The 17,500-nt window shown below is 35.9% G+C and overlaps 1 protein-coding gene across 3 annotated transcripts; it reads right to left on the reverse strand.

Moving 5' to 3' along the window:
* Positions 1 to 1,394: 1,394 nt before the first annotated feature.
* Positions 1,395 to 17,389, reverse strand: LOC137402600 (ADP-ribosylhydrolase ARH1-like). 3 transcript variants are annotated; one of them, XM_068089117.1, is made up of 11 exons: positions 17,320 to 17,389; positions 13,650 to 13,839; positions 12,695 to 12,748; positions 12,035 to 12,136; positions 10,339 to 10,429; positions 7,544 to 7,722; positions 6,742 to 6,850; positions 4,542 to 4,715; positions 2,807 to 2,857; positions 2,221 to 2,323; positions 1,395 to 1,862 (listed from the first exon to the last, which is right to left on the reverse strand). In XM_068089117.1, the coding sequence occupies exons 2-11, from the start codon at positions 13,819 to 13,821 to the stop codon at positions 1,788 to 1,790; spliced, it is 1,110 nt and encodes a 369-aa protein (XP_067945218.1). In that variant the 5' UTR covers positions 13,822 to 13,839; positions 17,320 to 17,389; the 3' UTR covers positions 1,395 to 1,787. The 3 variants fall into 3 exon arrangements, with proteins under 3 accessions (XP_067945218.1, XP_067945212.1, XP_067945206.1); XM_068089111.1 differs by having other exon boundaries at positions 17,233 to 17,369; XM_068089105.1 differs by lacking the exon at positions 17,320 to 17,389 and adding an exon at positions 17,191 to 17,242.
* Between the last annotated feature and the right edge of the window lie 111 nt (positions 17,390 to 17,500).

A 17,500-nucleotide genomic window follows, 5' to 3' on the forward strand; every position in this document is an offset into this window, starting at 1 on the left:
CATGAACTGATAAATAACTTTCATGTTTATACAAATCTGAACCTAGTAAATGAAATAAAAAGATCACATATTAAAGTAGCGGTAAGTGAAGACAATTATTATTTGGCAGCTAACTAACCGTTGATGTACTTCATAGTTATGAACTTGCAAGTGACTCAGTTTTGTCCAGTACGGCTTACACTGATTAAGTTGTTCAATTACATCTCGTGCCTAATTCACAGACTAACTCCTTGTACCAAGTTCATAGAGTTACTTCTTGTACTTCGTAATTCTTAGACTTACTCGCTGTACTTAGTTCATAGACTTACTCCTCAGACTCAGTTCATAGACTCACTGCTTAAGTCACAAGTTTTTTGTTTGATAGGCCATTTGGTTATAATTAAGTAAATCTACATACTTGTCAGTAAGCACAATATCAGCCATAAATGGACTTTGCAGTATGCAATAATGTATCTCCAAAATGAGAACTGGTATTCTCATTTTGGAGATACATTTTGAAGCATTGAGTGGAGTCTAAACTTACAAGAGGAGACAGAATATTGATAACCATGATATGTATAGCTTCACTTCACACTCTTAGTAATATGTAAGAGCCCTAGGTTGGAAACTTAATATAAAATATTGTCCATTTTGGAGAAAAATTTGATAATTTAATAAATCTTGCATGCATTTGATTATGTGTTGTTCACTCCTTAGAACTAAAACCTATTCTAGCTGCTGCTCTCTATTGGACCATCTTCTTAATCTTGTGGTTTATCACATTTTGATATTGTAACAGCGAGTCAGATAGTAATAACATGCAAACTAGTAACAACTTTAGCCTGTTGATCTAATTTATGGTCTCCTTGCATAGTCTACTGCGTATTATCTATTGAGCATCAAACGACTCGGCTGTTGACAAAGTGAATTTTTTATCAATTTTCCCACGTAACTTTTCAAACTTGGATCGCGTAAATGTCTCTTATCTGGAGAGAAATGCAAGTCATAAAATGTGGTTTGTTTGATAAAGGAAGACAGGTTGTTCGCACTCATTCCTTTTACTCATTTCTGTGGCAATGCATCAAACAATGTTGCTACATTTGATAGCCACATAAAATGGCTGCGAAGGTTCAAAAGAAAGATTATGAAACGTCTGAAACTATGCATCAACCTGTCTTTGATCATAGTTCTCCCTATTAAAAAACTAATTTTTCTAAATAAAGCAAACGAAAAAGGGTGAAGAGGCTTTATACTGCGGCTAGATGTTCTTTACCTGACCGGTGTACTCATTTACATTCCAAAAGTCATTACTCTGACAGTAAAGGAATACTGTCCAACAACAACATATTGACAGTACTATTTTAGAGTAAAATGCTTTCACAACCAAATAGTTTTGACAGCTCACAGGATTCATATGTGTATGCATATACATGTATTGGTTGATAGACATTATACAAATGATATCTCTTGCAAAAACCATTAAGAATCTTCCAGAAAACAAATTCAAAAATCCATTTCATTCCAATATTTCTGAATTGGTCACAAATAAAATATAGCTGAATGAATAATGTCTTCAGCACCTAAAATAATAAAATCTAAAACAATATGTATCCATAAAATCAGATGTATAAATTAAAATTGTACCAGTATAATAAACCTCTGAAAGCAAAGTAAATTATAAATCTAAACCAATAATCTTATAACACTGTACCAGAGAAAAAAAGTTCTTCTCATAACTAATTATAAAGCCAGTAAAAGAAGCATCCAGATCCTAAAAGCTGTGAACCACTGCATCACTTGGCTGAAACTCATTCATGACAGGAATGGCTGAGCTCAAAAAGATTTATTGCAAACTCCTCCATCTTATCTCGGTACTCCACTTCCTGTAATTGTTATCTTTCATGTCAACTCTCTGCTAGCAATGCCATGTAGCGCAGGTAATGCCATGTAGCGCAGGTAATGCAAATTTGTCAACTTACGTTTTATTACCTGGCCCAAATGATCAACAAAACTACTGCAGTATCACATATTTTTAATCCTTAGAAAAAAAAGAAATGTAATGCATCAATGTACATGTGCGAGATGTTTGATATTGACAAACTGATAGGAGTTGTCTTATGACATCAGCACATAGAAATAACTTGCCAGCAGTTTGGATCAATGAGCTATATCACAAGGGAAGGTGTATAATTTATCATATTAAAGTTGCTCTGTACGAAAAACATAAGGAGATCGTGTTACCTTATAATTATTCTCGTAGACTCCTTTAAAGCCATAAAGACCTCCAAACCAACAAGCAGCAATAGTTCCTGTACTGTCGTTGTCTCCTCCATGGAAAATTGCTCTAAAAAAGCAAGAGAAGACATCCAGTATGAGAACATACATAGGATGTTATGAAACGGAACTAGAGTATGGATGGTGCAAGTAAAATGGAAGACCAGTGTTTTGTACAACACTCACAGAATGTTGCTCATTAGGCACTGTCACTGGTGGGTGCAATAGTAGTAAGTAATAGTAGTGAGTAATAGTAGTGAGTAATAATAGTGAGTAATAGTAGTGAGTAATAGTAGTGAGTAATAATAGCGAGTAATAGTAGTGAGTAATAATAGTGAGTAATAGCAGCGGGTAATAGTAGTGAGTAATAGTAGTGAGTAATATTAGTGAGTAATAGTATTGAGTAATAGTAGTGAGTAATAGTAGTGAGTAATAGTAACAAACAATGGTAAAAGACAGTGGTATAATCAAACAATAGTGGTTGAAGCAAAGTGCCAAGAGGTATTCCGTCTTGAAAAGACTAATGATGCTAATAATAATAAGTCTGACTCACCTGTTAGCGAGTTCATCCCAGCTCCCTTTGCTACCTAACAGAGCATCATATCTATAAAACAATAAATTGAAGTAATGAACGCGGCTGAACTCATTATACCTTCACTCAGGTACATAACAGTCTGGCATTATCTAATGTGCCACGCAGGGTATGTGGATGTAAGTCAGTACAAACTCGATAAACACCAGCATGTGTACTTTGAATCTCAGGCTAGCGCCAACAAAAAACTGAAACTAATTTTACTAGAGTGGGACTCGTGATGTTCGAATTTATCAGGATGAAAGGAAGCAATCTTTCGAGCATGTTATGGCCTGTTATCTAGTCATAAGGAGACGTATGATGCAACTATTATGCAACTTTAATGAACAACAAAATGGAATCCAATGTATGATTAAAAATACCTGATATCAGTGATTTATGTAAACATGACAACAAAACAAGTTAGCAAGACAAAAACACAAGTCGTAATAAGAGTCCAGTCTAAGGAAAAGATATCTCAATCGAGTACCTATTGTTAGGTGTACTCCTCTGCCTGAAGCTATACCATATTATAGTATACTATACTTGCTTGCTTGTTTTTTGATAACTTGCAAGGCCCTTATAATATTAAAGTTTATGAATATTTGGAGATCGTTTCAACTCCATTGGCTTTTAATTTTATATTATATTTCTATATTAGCAGTAGACACCGTTTCCTAATAACCCATAAGTTCACACGATTTTTCTAATGTCTTGTAGAAGAAAAAATGGAAGTGGAATGGAGTTCATTCCTCTTTAGGAAATACCTTCCCCTAATGATGACACTAAGCAAAGACTCCAGCCACAGTCAAGTTCTGCTCTGGTCTAGGTAAGTCTGATTCAAAAGTGTTGGTTGGACTTTGGGTTTCAGCTTGTAGCATATTTATTTCAGGGTCCTGCTGTAACTGGCTTTTTTGAGGGAAATACTAAATCTTCCACATAAAAACTTTGATTTAGATCTCCTTATTTATTAACATTCAGTAGCCTGCGATTTTTCTTCTAAACAAGATCTGAGGAGAGTCTGAGCAAGGCTTCTTTTCATCAATCGACATTGATTTGAGATGGTAATCTCTCCAAACTGCAGAACAAATTGGAGCAAAACACATGTGTTTTGTTTTAACCAATGTGATTTAACTAGCACGGACTGTCCTACCACTAGTATCTGCGACTTGGCGATAATGTATGTTTTACAAATATCAGTAGCTTTTATCTGGTAGATTGTAGTTGGTGTGGATATCAATTGAAAAGTAGACCCTGATTCTGCCCTTCTTCGTAGCCTTTTTCCGAGTTTAATAGGTGTTGTGGAGCTAACTGCTCACAAGTTATACTATTATGTCCTTTACCCCGCCCCCTTCCCGTGTGAAATGGAATTGTAGTTTACCAAAAATAGGCGTCAACTATTTGATGAAATGATAAATATAAACATACACAGCCTCAGAGACTGACACAACAGCGCAAGTAAAATGTGATGGAACGACATACATGTGGCAAGAGAACAAATAGAAGTAACACAAGTAAAAATGGCAAACGAGTCTAACTAAATGACGCAACATGTTAAATGTAGGAGACTATTTTAAAAAGATCAAGACGGGACAAATCCAGATCAAAAGTCTATTATATATTTTAGTACTACTAAACGTGAAGAATGCAATGACCAGGTGAATGAAAGGCATACCCTGATTAGATAGTAATTAGAAGAACTAAATGGGCAACTTACGCAATTATGACTGAGTCATGTCCAGCGGAACCACCCCAACCAGAGAATGACAACTCATTATAATACTCATCCCTCTCTTTCACGCCATACGCATCGGGGAAGACTGGCTCATGCTCTCCATCGGTAATCTGCCTGAGAGCAAGGTACTCTTTCCAGTGGTTCTCAAAGTATGACCTGAATAAAATGACACAGCAAATTCAAAGAAAATTTGCTGAAGATCAAACTGTCTACATGTATAAGGAGGTGAGATACAAGAATTATAGCGATAATGATTAGAAATAAGTTTTTTGCATAGCAAATTATACCAAAACAAAAGTTAATATTTGATTCTCTTGGTTTGCCTTATACACCATGATATGCTTATATGCTGTCACCTACGTATGCTCACAGTTGTTTGTCTGAGGGTTCATATATAGCAAAGTTATTTGATTTTCATATTTCTAACGCACTTGACCAGGAAAACCTGCATTGATAAAAATGAAATTGAGAACCAAGCGGTAATAAATTTGTCAATGCATACAATATTGCGCGAATTAGAGTGATATGATAAGGTGCCTGATGATGGACAAGAGCAGATCAACTTTAATTCATACATTACAGCACATACAAACGATTAGATTTGATACACGACACTCACAATTATATTGACGATGGGATTTACTCTATTCGCTAATGTTTGGTCTTTCTAAACAAGATTTTATAAAAGCCTCAAATATGACAAAATAGCATAGCATTAACACAGTGCCAGTTGTCGACCGAGTAGCAACCTTTACTATAATAAGAGCTGTGTCCGGTCGTCTGTTCGAATCCATGATTAGTGTTGGGATGAAAGAATGCTTCATTCAGGATTAGAACTCCGACATTCAGGTTGGTAGACCGATACTCTAACAATTGCATCAATCGACTGCCCAGATGTATTTCATAATAATTGTACGTATAGTGATTATCTGTGCTTTATTCAGAGAACACCAGACCATCTCACACAGCACACTAGACTGCCAGGGTACTAGTAACAATGACAAGCCGCCTTGTATGAGGAGACTACTCCAAATTGAAATAGAGTTACCCGGTATATGCCATTTCAATTTGTTTTTGTTCAATTTTCTTTGTTTAATTTGTTTCAATATGTTTTCCTCATTTATTAAATCGATCCAGAGATTACCCACATCCCGGGGATAATTATATCTCACATAGAAGATTGTTGCTTGTTTTCACTGAACAATCGGTTGAGATGTGCATTATAAATACTCCATACATTAATCGCACTGCTCCGAGTACAAGGGGTCTTTCCACAACATTTGTGCTTATTAAAAATGGCAAATTAGCAAGCTTTGCTCTAACAAAATGCAAAGAAAAAACAACACTAAAAAGGTCACTTTTGCAAAAAAGCTATTTTGGAAAAGAGAAGCATTGCATAAGTAACCACAAGAGATGATCCATTTGATAGAACTTTATCAAATAACTTCACCGCTCTACTAGTATTAAAATAGATTTGCTCGAGGAGTTATGTGTCAGTAATAAGCAATCATAATCAAATACCTAACAATATCAATATTGGTAACAATTAATTACTGGGAATAGGGAATGTACATTTTAGCCTTTGTGGTGAGTTGTACACAGATCACTAGAAACATGTGAATCTAAGGATAGATAACAATTGTAAGATAAGTTATAATGACATTCGGTGCCGCGGTGTAATGTCTCAACATCCTCTACACTCTACAGTAAGATTCATCAATTATATTTTCAAGGTAATTCTAGATAGTAGTTCTTTTTAAACATAAAATCAATCACTAACCCAAATAGGAAGTCATCAAGATACTAGGGCGATTCGATAATAAAGCCATTTTTTTATAAGTTAAAATATTATTGTGATACATGCATAATTTGTTGGAGTGGTTTTATTTAGGTGTTGTCTTACCACTGTAATCTTTTCTAATAGCTTTGAGGCAGTAATAAGATATTAATTAAGTGAAGGCGTCAGATCAAGTGACGTATGATGAGCGTGAAATGTTTTGACTCGTCTGGCGATAATGTTGAGAAATAAAAAACTGTCTAACTCGAATACTACTTGACTTATAGTTACATTATCTCTAGTTATCAAATCACCGTCGGAATAAATTGACATCTCGCAGCAGCAACATGGACTACACCGGTTCATGTACAGCAGTAATAGAGAAATAGACATAGAGACACTTACCAGTTTGCTAGATTTTCTTGCACATCTATTCCAATTTCTTCTATGTAATTTTTTGCTTTGGGAAGAACTTCTTTTACTAAACTAGCTCCCCAAGTGACCAGAGGTTTGCCTGCACTCAGCACACAGAATTTAGACAGAATAGTGTGTCAAACTCATTACTGATAGCACAGAATGCAAATAGATAGGAACAAAGTGCCAACTGGTTGTGATAGAACAGTTACATATAAATTACACAGAAGAGCTGATAGAGAACAGCATATCTTATAGCTGACATATTATAAATCATCCCAACAAGAGATATATGTGAGTTCTTCTAAGTATAGAAACAAGACACTGAACCAAGTTGTAATGATTTTAAACGACAGCAGAGGGTGACAGCAGAGGGGGACACGATTGATAAGATTTGTGCAAGAGAAATAGCTGAGCAGATTTGACATGAACCTTTCTCACCATAGCGATTAGAGGCATCTCTAACCATTGACAGGTAGTAACTACAACAGGTTTGAATAACAAGTTTCTCAGCTAATATGAACATCATTATGATAACATTCCAACTGTGTTGTTTTCAAGCATTTCGACTATTTATGAAGAGAGAACAACTCCAGTAAGCATAAAAGAGAAACATTGAAGAAGCCAGGGTGCACACAGAATGAACAACCTACCCAGATGTCCGCAAAGGATTACAGAAAAGGCAAGATTCAAGGCATATGTAGGAAAGCCTATAGCCAACCAACAAGTGGACACTAGCACCATGTATTTCCATGAAGGCAGCGAAGAGATTCTACACTGAGGTTTGACATACCTTGAATAGCATATGCAGTGAACAGAGCAGACACCAGAGCACCTAAATAGCCTGTTGGATGGTTATGAGTCATCCTTCCACTCTCAACGCTGACTGCTACGAGCTGATCTAAGTCAGCAGTAGTTGGGTATCTCAGTCCGATGCACATAGCTCTCATCGCTGCCCCACAGCCTCCTCCTCTGTAAGAATGTGAAGAGAATTAGAGTCGTGCGCTCTCTGCAGAGACAGATAAAGAATGAATCCTATAACAATACAGTATTATTATTATTATTATGTAGAAGAAGACAAGATACCTTGCCATAGTTTACACTTAAGAGGAAGGACTGATACTGATTGTCTGTTATTCTGAAACTTCTTAGCCATGAAACAGAAAGTGGAGGCAGCATAAGATAATCAACAATAGACTGGAACAGACAGACAGATATGCAAATGAAGGAAGTAAGAAGGAAATAAAGGAAAAAAATGAAGGAAGATTGTGTAAAATTGATTTCACAATTAATAGCATGAAAAAAGCAAGCGCATTAGGTCGGGAAGTTAAGAGGTAGTGAGTGATAACACCGCTACACGTACGTCAGAGGTGAAGGTTACAAGAAGCTGAGGTGGCATGACCTTTCCCTGACCTTTATATGAGTCATAGTAGTAGTCACGGAGTGTAACAATAAACATGATGCAAGACAAGATAAGTTAGTGCTGACGTAACTTATAACATCTGCGGATGAGTGGTTAACATACTCCCACTATCCAAAAATGAAATGCATATTTTTTCATCTTTGTTAGTATTCCAAGGTCTTGGAATAAATGAAGAGCGAACACTATCCAAAAACGAAATGCATATTTTTTCATCTTTGTTAGTATTCCAAGGTCTTTTCAAATCTGTTCCAAGCAATAAATATTGCCTAAACACTTGTACTTCTGTTTTCAAGTCAGCGATTCATGCTATTGATTTAATGCAAAAACTAGTTACACTGTACAAATTGGTGAGCCAATGGTTTGTTGTAACCCATTGAGATTTTGGTCAGACCGTTATCTACATAGTGACGCGCTGCTGAAGAAAACATACATTGGCCTACATTATAACAAGACTACATTTCAAGCAAGGGAGTCAGAGGTCAACAGCCTTCACAACCATCTTTGTTCATAAGGTGACTGCTTTCTGTCCGTTAACAGCCCACAATAACATCAAATGTTAACTGTTTTCTATCTGACAGAGTAATCTTAGCGTCATGCATCATCAGCGCTTGTATAGTTACTACATTCAGCCTGCCGAACTATTGCATGTCATATGAGCTATACAGAAGGCCTGAGTTAAGTGCAGGAGCATTGCAATTGTTTTAGTTCTAGTATTTTCATAAGCACACAACTCTTTATTATATGGTATATCAGTACAAACTTTAAACCTTAAATATACGAAAAATCACATTCTAAATCCAAATCAATCACCGTATCCAAAGGAAACTTCTGGACACCTTTTTATTATTTTCTAGACACCTTTTCCCATTTTCGTGAATCAATTACATATACTATATTATTGGTTAAGCCCTGGCTACACACAGCGATAGTACAGATATTTACTGGGGATAAAATCAGCAACAACATGTGTAGTCGATGCATAGTGTAGATATTTACTGTGGTTACAAACACCAACGCTACTAAACCTTGCGTCATGTTGACAAATGGATCGGCCAATAGCAATTGGCCACACTTGTGTGAAGGCTATGACATCCTTGTTTGATGTTCCTTAAAATATATCAGCATATTTATTATCTAATCTAGTTTTGTCAATTATTTGTGAGAGTGTAATGCTGTGTAGCTATGTGCCATGCTATATTTGTGAGAGTGTAAAGCTGTGTAGCTATGTGCCATGCTATATTTTTGCTCAAGAAAATTTTTTTATATGTAAGTAGTTCAAACAGCCAGGTACAAAAATACTTTGCATTTGCGACATGGATCAAGCTATAGATAGAGCAGGGTTTAAAAGATTTATTTACCTGACGAATTATCTAGAAGGGTTAATAAACTGTTCCAATTTACACTCCTGATTTTCATATATCTACTACAGGTAAGAAAACGTATATAAACAATTGTTTGTGAGAAACCTTGTTGTCAGGGTCACTTGAGAGTGGACCTTATAAGAAACTACCGTGGTAGTTTATGCTGAGTTACATGAGCTAGAATAAACTATAATAGTCAATCATAAATGCGTAAGCTTTATTTTTACCAAAATGAAAAATATGGCATGTTTTTCTATGGTTATAGTTTATTTCCGCATTATTGTTAAATGTTTAAAATGTTTATAGCGTTATAAAACAAAATCTCATTTACTGCATTCATATCGAAAAATAAGTAATGTCTGTTGCCAACATGCGTGTTCAATTTTGGCAATGGCATCATAAGACATCAATATCCAGAGTTGAAAATGTTATTTTATAAGCATCAAACCATGTATCTTTTAAAAAAATTGCAAATCTTTATTATAAAATATAAACTGTATATTCATCGCATAATCCAATATCAAAACTAGAAAATTGATTTGCTCAAAACTGCCCAAGTATGACATCACTGGTTTTTCTATTGGGGTCTTCATGTTCGTTTCAACATAACCGCCCGGACATTGCATTACTGACACTTTACTTACACAAAATATGTATTTCGTCGTTGTGTGTAACCAAGCCTTTATCTACTAGCGTTTCGTCTCGGAACAAATCACCAACTCAATGTTTAGCTTGCTTATTAACAAGCTGAAATTAAATTGCAAAGCTGTTCTATCAGCTCAGACGAACAACATGGGATAATACCTCGGATTAAATGGTAGCCGATATAGTTTAGCTTGAGGGTCTTTGTCGCGTAACACTGAGAGCTTACTGCAGGAGCCCATACATGTTCCGCCTATAGAGACAAAAGTCTTAAACATCAGCAGCGTGCAGACACAGACAAGGTTGCTAATAGCAACTAGTTAAGTTTTCATTACATACCCAGCAGGATTAACTTGTACCAGCTGGACCGAATGTAAAAATACCAAAAAGCAAGTGAAAAGCAAGTGTGATGCAATAAATAGTCAAGTGTACATCAGAAGCATGCAGCCTGTCTTGTACACTTTGTAGGTACATGTACAGAAGAGCGATGCAGTGCATATTGTACACTCTGTATGTGAATATACCGAAGAGCTATACAGGGCATCTTGTACACTTTGTAGGTACATGTACAGAAGAGCCATGCAGTGCACATTGTACACTCTGTATGTGAATATACCGAAGAGCTATACAGGGCATCTTGTACACTTTGTAGGTACATGTACAGAAGAGCCATGCAGTGCATATTGTACACTCTGTATGTGGATATACCGAAGAGCTATACAGGGCATCTTGTACACTTTGTAGGTACATGTACAGAAGAGCCATGCAGTGCATATTGTACACTCTGTATGTAGATATACCGAAGAGCTATACAGGGCATCTTGTACACTTTGTAGGTACATGTACAGAAGAGCCTTGCAGTGCATATTGTACACTTTGCATGTACACGTGCATTACCATTACTATTTTGACTTCAATGTTGGAGTCAAACAAATCCTGACTGGTAAAAGCATTCTTTCAATAAATAACTGCTTCACGGCTGAACTTACTGATCATATCTGGATAACTGACTAAAAATTCTGGCCAAAATCCTTCAGTTTAAATAATTCCTGCAGCATTACACCGAGAACTGTTTAGGCTTCATAAACATAGATAAAGTAGCGGAGAGCATCGGAACTCTCAAGAAGTTAATAAAAACAAATATAGAGTTAGTAAATAGCACAACCTTCGCATCTTTCTCTATTTGTAGCTTCTAAATGTGATTGGCTGAAACCAAGCTGATGAAAAATCAAATCGCTGTCTCAATAATACGCATGCAACGTTATTGCTCACAGTCTATAAATATCAATCTTAGTGTTTGTCTCTTTGTTAATCCGTGTGTCCAGTTATAGCAATTACAATCTAGTAATGAAAATTCCCATGGCACAAGATCTGATCTCGGGACCTCCAACTCTAAAGGCAGCAAACTTACCCATTGGGCTAGACAGAATACAAATCAATAGATTCATTAGGTAAAAAGTCATTACATTGGTTAAGATACTCACTCTTAAAGCACTTGCTTGCGGTTAATAACTGGCACTGTTGACCATTATGCGTAATTGTCAAGTGATGCGTAATTGTCAAGTGATGCGTAACTGTTAAGTTATGCGTAACTGTTAAGTTATGCGTAACTGTTAAGTTATGCGTAACTGTTAAGTTATGCGTAGCTGTTAAGTTATGCGTAACTGTTAAGTTATGCGTAACTGTTAAGTTATGCGTGATTGCGATATTGTTAACCAAAATAGGGGTATCGTTTTAGTAAAGATTTTAGTAAAGATCTAGCTTTTCAAGTAAGTTTCTCAAATTCATTAGGTAATTATTCTATTACCTAATCGGCTAATTCGTCAATAAAATATTGTTAAGGTATGTTATGCCTCACCTGGTGCCCTTCCATGCATATCCTTCATGCAATTGATATACTCGTGAGCTAAGTTGTTGTAAAGTAATTCCAGCTTTGCGCCGACCTTATGTGTTACCAGAGCTATAATACAGACAATATAGTAGTAGTTACTAGTAGTAGTGAGATATATAAACAATATAGTAGTAGTTACTAGTAGTAGTGAGATATATAAACAATATAGTAGTAGTTACTAGTAGTAGTGAGATATATAAACAATATAGTAGTAGTTACTAGTAGTAGTGAGATATATAAACAATATAGTAGTAGTTACTAGTAATAGTTAGATATATAAACCATAGAGTAGTGGTTACTAGTAATAGTGAGATATATAAACCATAGAGTAGTGGTTACTAGTAGTAGTGAGATATATAAACAATATAGTAGTAGTTACTAGTAGTAGTGAAATATATAAACAATATAGTAGTAGTTACTAGTAGTAGTGAGATATATAAACAATATAGTAGTAGTTACTAGTAATAGTTAGATATATAAACCATAGAGTAGTGGTTACTAGTAATAGTGAGATATATAAACCATAGAGTAGTAGTTACTAGTAGTAGTGAGATATATAAACCATAGAGTAGTAGTTACTAGTAGTAGTGAGATATATAAACCATAGAGTAGTGGTTAATACTCAACCTTTAGCTGTCGCCAAATGCATCACTGTATCATCACTGACCCTAAATCCTGGCACTACAAGGTAAAACAGTATTACACTAAATAGTTAATCTACAATTTAGTTGGAACAAAGATCAAATAAACAAAAGCCGCTATAGGTGAAACTGAATGTGTGCAGGATAGAGAATTGACAACCAAAGTAATACCATATAGCCAAACTCTACATAAGATTTTTTTGATGTACAATGTACAACTTGAACAAACAACTCTCTTGATTAAAAATAATTTCCAAAACGCAATGTTCAACATTATTGACAACATTACAGGTTTGTAAGTAAAACTGCTGATAAACATGTGAAATAATAAAAATATATGAATTGGGTTAATTTAAACTATATTGAGTGTAAAATACAGAATCCATGCTATGCAGTTTTATCACACTCAAACCAAACTTAATCATTGCCATGCCAACACTTTCGACCACCTTTTTTAAAATAATATAACAATAAATGGTTTTCACTGCTTTTTACTTTATTAATTTAATTTAAATAAACTATTTAGGTTTTACATTAATTGCCCTACATCATTTTATATCACACATCTGTTTTGTGTAATACTTAATTATTTTAAATATTTATCTTTGTTTTTTTGGCTGCAGAATAAACAAAATACAACGTGTTTTTAAAAAAGCATTTTTTAATTAGGGTACCGCTTTGATATGGTATAAATATCTCACCTATTTATAAAGCTAAGAAGAGCACAACGATGTTGTTTCATTTCGTTATGAGCTCTAATCATGGTGACGTTACCTATCTACTCAGCTAGACTATTACTGATGTTATTTCTGATCATATAATTAAATGGTGCTGCTATCACATCTATGACATTGAGCTAACTCTCAAAGGACCCAAATTTGAATGCGAGAAGCTTCATGTTTTCAGTCAAAGAAACAGTCAGCACACTAATAGGTACCTACATTCATTTGTTAGGTTAGACAATCCACCGAAGGCCTGGAGTTCTCTGTGAATATCAGGGCCACTGTAGTTAAATTCCCACTCTCCACATCTGTAACCCAGTGAATCGCCAGCGCCTGCGAGAACCATCGCTGCTTTGTAACGCTCATGTCCTTCATTCAGTTTCTTCGCCATTGCACAGGCGTGTTTAGCCTAAATGAAACAGACTTAGTACCCAGAGAGATGTAGCAAGGTGAGTGATTAGGCACAGTTTGACCACAGGCTTAAAGACGACTAGCGTGTTTTAAAGCTATCTCTAGATAGGTTTGCTTATATTTGTGTCAGTTAGCAATAGATCTGATTATTCTTTGTTACTATTTTTTCCCGGCGTATGAACAGTCACGCTATTGTAAAATTGAGTGGCAAAAGAGGCATGTCTATATTTAATATTCCAATCATGTAGCATACAGCCTGGATATATAGAAAATTGGAAAATACATGCATGGACAATTGTGAGATAAACTGGTACATGACCTAAGTCTATTCATTAGCCATGATTAGTGAATATATGAGTGAGTATACAAACGAGTGAAAAAGTGAGTATACGAGTGAGTATACCAGCGAGTATATAAGTGGGTGCATGAGGGAGTATACAAAGGGAGTATTAAAAGACTGTATATCTATTGGGTGCTATTATAGACCTCATCAAGGCAGACCAATTAACTCATTCATAGATTCAATTAATTATGTATTTAACAAATAGCCACAGGACCATATTTTGATTGTTGGTGACATGAACTTTCCAGGGTTTGACTGGAAACAAGGTATTATTAAACCAAATACTCAATATAAGCTACTACATCAGCAGTTTCAGTCTTTCCTAGATGAAAATAACTTGTTACAAATTATCAATGACCCTACTCATGTCCTAGGAAACACTCTAGACCTTATCTGCACTACAAATCCATCAGAAATAAATGCGGAAATAATTACTCCAGGTATTAGTGATCACTACATTATCACTGCTGACATACAACTTAGCCAATCGAACAAGCGTGTGCATATGCAACCGAAAAAGCTCTATCAAAAAGTAGACATTGACCTTTTTCAGGAACTTCTGTTTCCTACACAAGCTAAACTAAGTGTAATGCACAATGTCGAAGAAATGTGGGAGCTGTTTACTGAGCAACTAATAAATGCCGTCAATAAAACAGTCCCAGTCAAAATAATACACAAGGCAAATGAGGAAGAGCCTTTATGGTTCAATAAAGAAGCTAGGAAACTAGTCAACAAACATAGAAAAACTTACAATCTGTTTAAGAAAACATCAAACCCATTCTATCTCAAGCGTTACAAAGAAGAACGGAGGCTTGGTAAACATAAACTTCGAGAAATTAAACGAAATTACTTGTACAATAAAATATGTAAACCTCTGGAATCGGGAAATAGTAAGCCTTTTTATCGTCACTTGAAATGGATGCAAAGCTCCACCAAACCAGCTATGAAGCTTATTGACAATGATGACACCATTACTGAAGAGCCAGTTACATGTGCAAACCTGCTCAATAGTTTCTTTCACAAACAATTTTGTACTGAAGATCAACTTACCCCGATTAATCAACGTACACAATGTGATAACGATAACATCTCCATTACTTATGAGGGCGTATTGAAATTATTATATAGCTTAAAAAATGGAAAATCACCAGGTCCAGATGGACTGAGAAAGGAAGACCTTACAATTGATCCAATAATGACTGCCAAATGTCTCACATATATATATAACGAATCATATAAAACATCCAAGTTACCAACCAAATGGAAATTAGCTCATGTAGCACCACTCCACAAGCGTGGGGCATACAACCAAATAAACAACTATCGGCCAATTTCACTGACAAGCATCCCTTGTAAGCTCATGGAGCACATTATTCTACATCACCTCAATGATAAACTTGATAAAGTACTGCACAGTAGACAACATGGTTTTAGGCAAGGCCTTTCTTGTGAAACTCAGCTGTGTAGTACTTATCATGATATTGCACGCAGCACCGACCAGGGAGACACCACTCATGCTGTAGTATTAGACTTTGCAAAGGCCTTCGACAAAGTACCTCACCAACTCTTGACGAACAAGTTATCCAGTATATCTGACATAGATGATAAAATTCTTATGTGGATACATGACTTCCTAATGGCCAGAAAACAAAGGGTAGTAGTTGATGGACACAAATCCGATGAACTAGCTGTGTCATCTGGAGTTCCACAGGGATTAGTGCTAGGTCCCACACTGTTTTTAGTTTATATTAATGACTTGCCCCAGCAAGTTGACTGCAATATTAGTTTATTTGCAGATGACACCTTGATATACCAACCCGTAAACTGCCATGCTGATAAACAACGATTTCAGGTAAACATCAATGCCCTGGAATCATGGGCTAACAAATGGAAAATGCTATTTAATGTATCTAAGTGCTCTGTCATAATTTTTAATGACAAAAATAACTCTCCCTCAGCTGAATACTTCCTAGACACTGAACAATTAGAAATAGTTGAAGAAACCAAATACCTAGGTGTTATCCTACAATCTAACCTGAAGTTTGACAAACATATAGACTCCAAAGCCAGAAGGGCGAGACAGCAGTTAGGCATGATTAAGCGTGTGCTATATGAAGCTCCTGAAAAGGCCAAACTCTTAGCATATACTAGTCTTTGCAGGCCACATATTGAGTATGCCTCCACTGTGTCGGACCCTTCTACTAAGCTACTACAACATGAACTTGAAATGGTGCAAAACAACGCACTACGTTTTATATGTAAACTGAAAGGAAGAGATAGCATCATCAAAGCTTTAGATACTTTAAATATGCAAACACTATGTGAAAGACGGAAGGTCAGTAGACAAAATCTGCTAATGCGACTCCTCTCCTCTGACCAGAATCACAACTCATTAATTACCACCTATGATGAATTAATGCAGGACCGAGTTAGTACGACTGTCACACGAGCTGCTGGAAGAGGCGATCCTCCTACTATATATGCAAGAACGTCTGTTTATCACAACAGCTTTTTACCAAAGACTGTTCGTGAATTTAAAAACTACACATCACATCAACAATAAACAATTATTTGCTAATATGGCAATAAATTACAATATTATCTAGGGTTAACAACTGCTCAACATATGAGGCGTGCCGCTTGCCGCAACCGGCTCTAGTACGTTCTATGAAAAAGATGTAAGATATACAGAGAGTAAAAGAGAGGGTCCCCTTCTGTGAGATTACAACATGTAAGTAGTCTTAGTAGATACAACAAAAAGCAGTAGGAGTAAAATGCATCAAATGAGAAAGCCAAGAATCATGGAAAGCTGTTCAACCCAAACAAACTACAAAACAAAGCGAAACCAATTTGCTAATAAGGATCTGCACAAAGTAAAACGAGAATGAATTTTTAATTATTTACGCATTGAACCTGGTTTTTAACATGCATTAAAAGCTTATAGCCAAACTTGTGTATGTGGCCACGACAAGCTAACGATGCCATTCCATGCGTGGGTCTGATTACAGATTTTTTATCCAAAACTTCAACCAGAACTTGACTACATACCAGTACGTATATGGGCTATAGGCTATATATAGGCTACATAGGTAAATAGGCTACTAAGCACCAGGAAGCAAAGACGACGAGACGTACAAATAGACGACTGCAAGCACTTAGGTTTATGCAGAGCCATCGAGTGTAACACTCGATGGCTCTGGGTTTATGTGATTGTACCCTATGTTATTAGCCGTAAACTAATTTTGTTCGTGGGAGGGATTAGTCGCAAGACTAAGTTTGTAACTTCGTGATGAAACGCAAGAATATTAATTTTCAT

This window comes from Watersipora subatra, chromosome 1 (assembly GCF_963576615.1).
Source record: "Watersipora subatra chromosome 1, tzWatSuba1.1, whole genome shotgun sequence".
NCBI classification, from domain to species: domain Eukaryota; kingdom Metazoa; phylum Bryozoa; class Gymnolaemata; order Cheilostomatida; family Watersiporidae; genus Watersipora; species Watersipora subatra.

Coding starts and splice junctions, on each gene's coding strand:
- LOC137402600 (XM_068089117.1), bottom strand. CDS start 13,821: ATGGCGAAGAAACTGAATGAAGGACATGAGCGTTACAAAGCAGCGATG. Junction 4,716..6,741: donor CAAGAAAATCTAGCAAACTG/GTAAGTGTCTCT, acceptor CATTTTATTCAG/GTCATACTTTGAGAACCACT. Junction 1,863..2,220: donor TCTACGAGAATAATTATAAG/GTAACACGATCT, acceptor TAACAATTACAG/GAAGTGGAGTACCGAGATAA.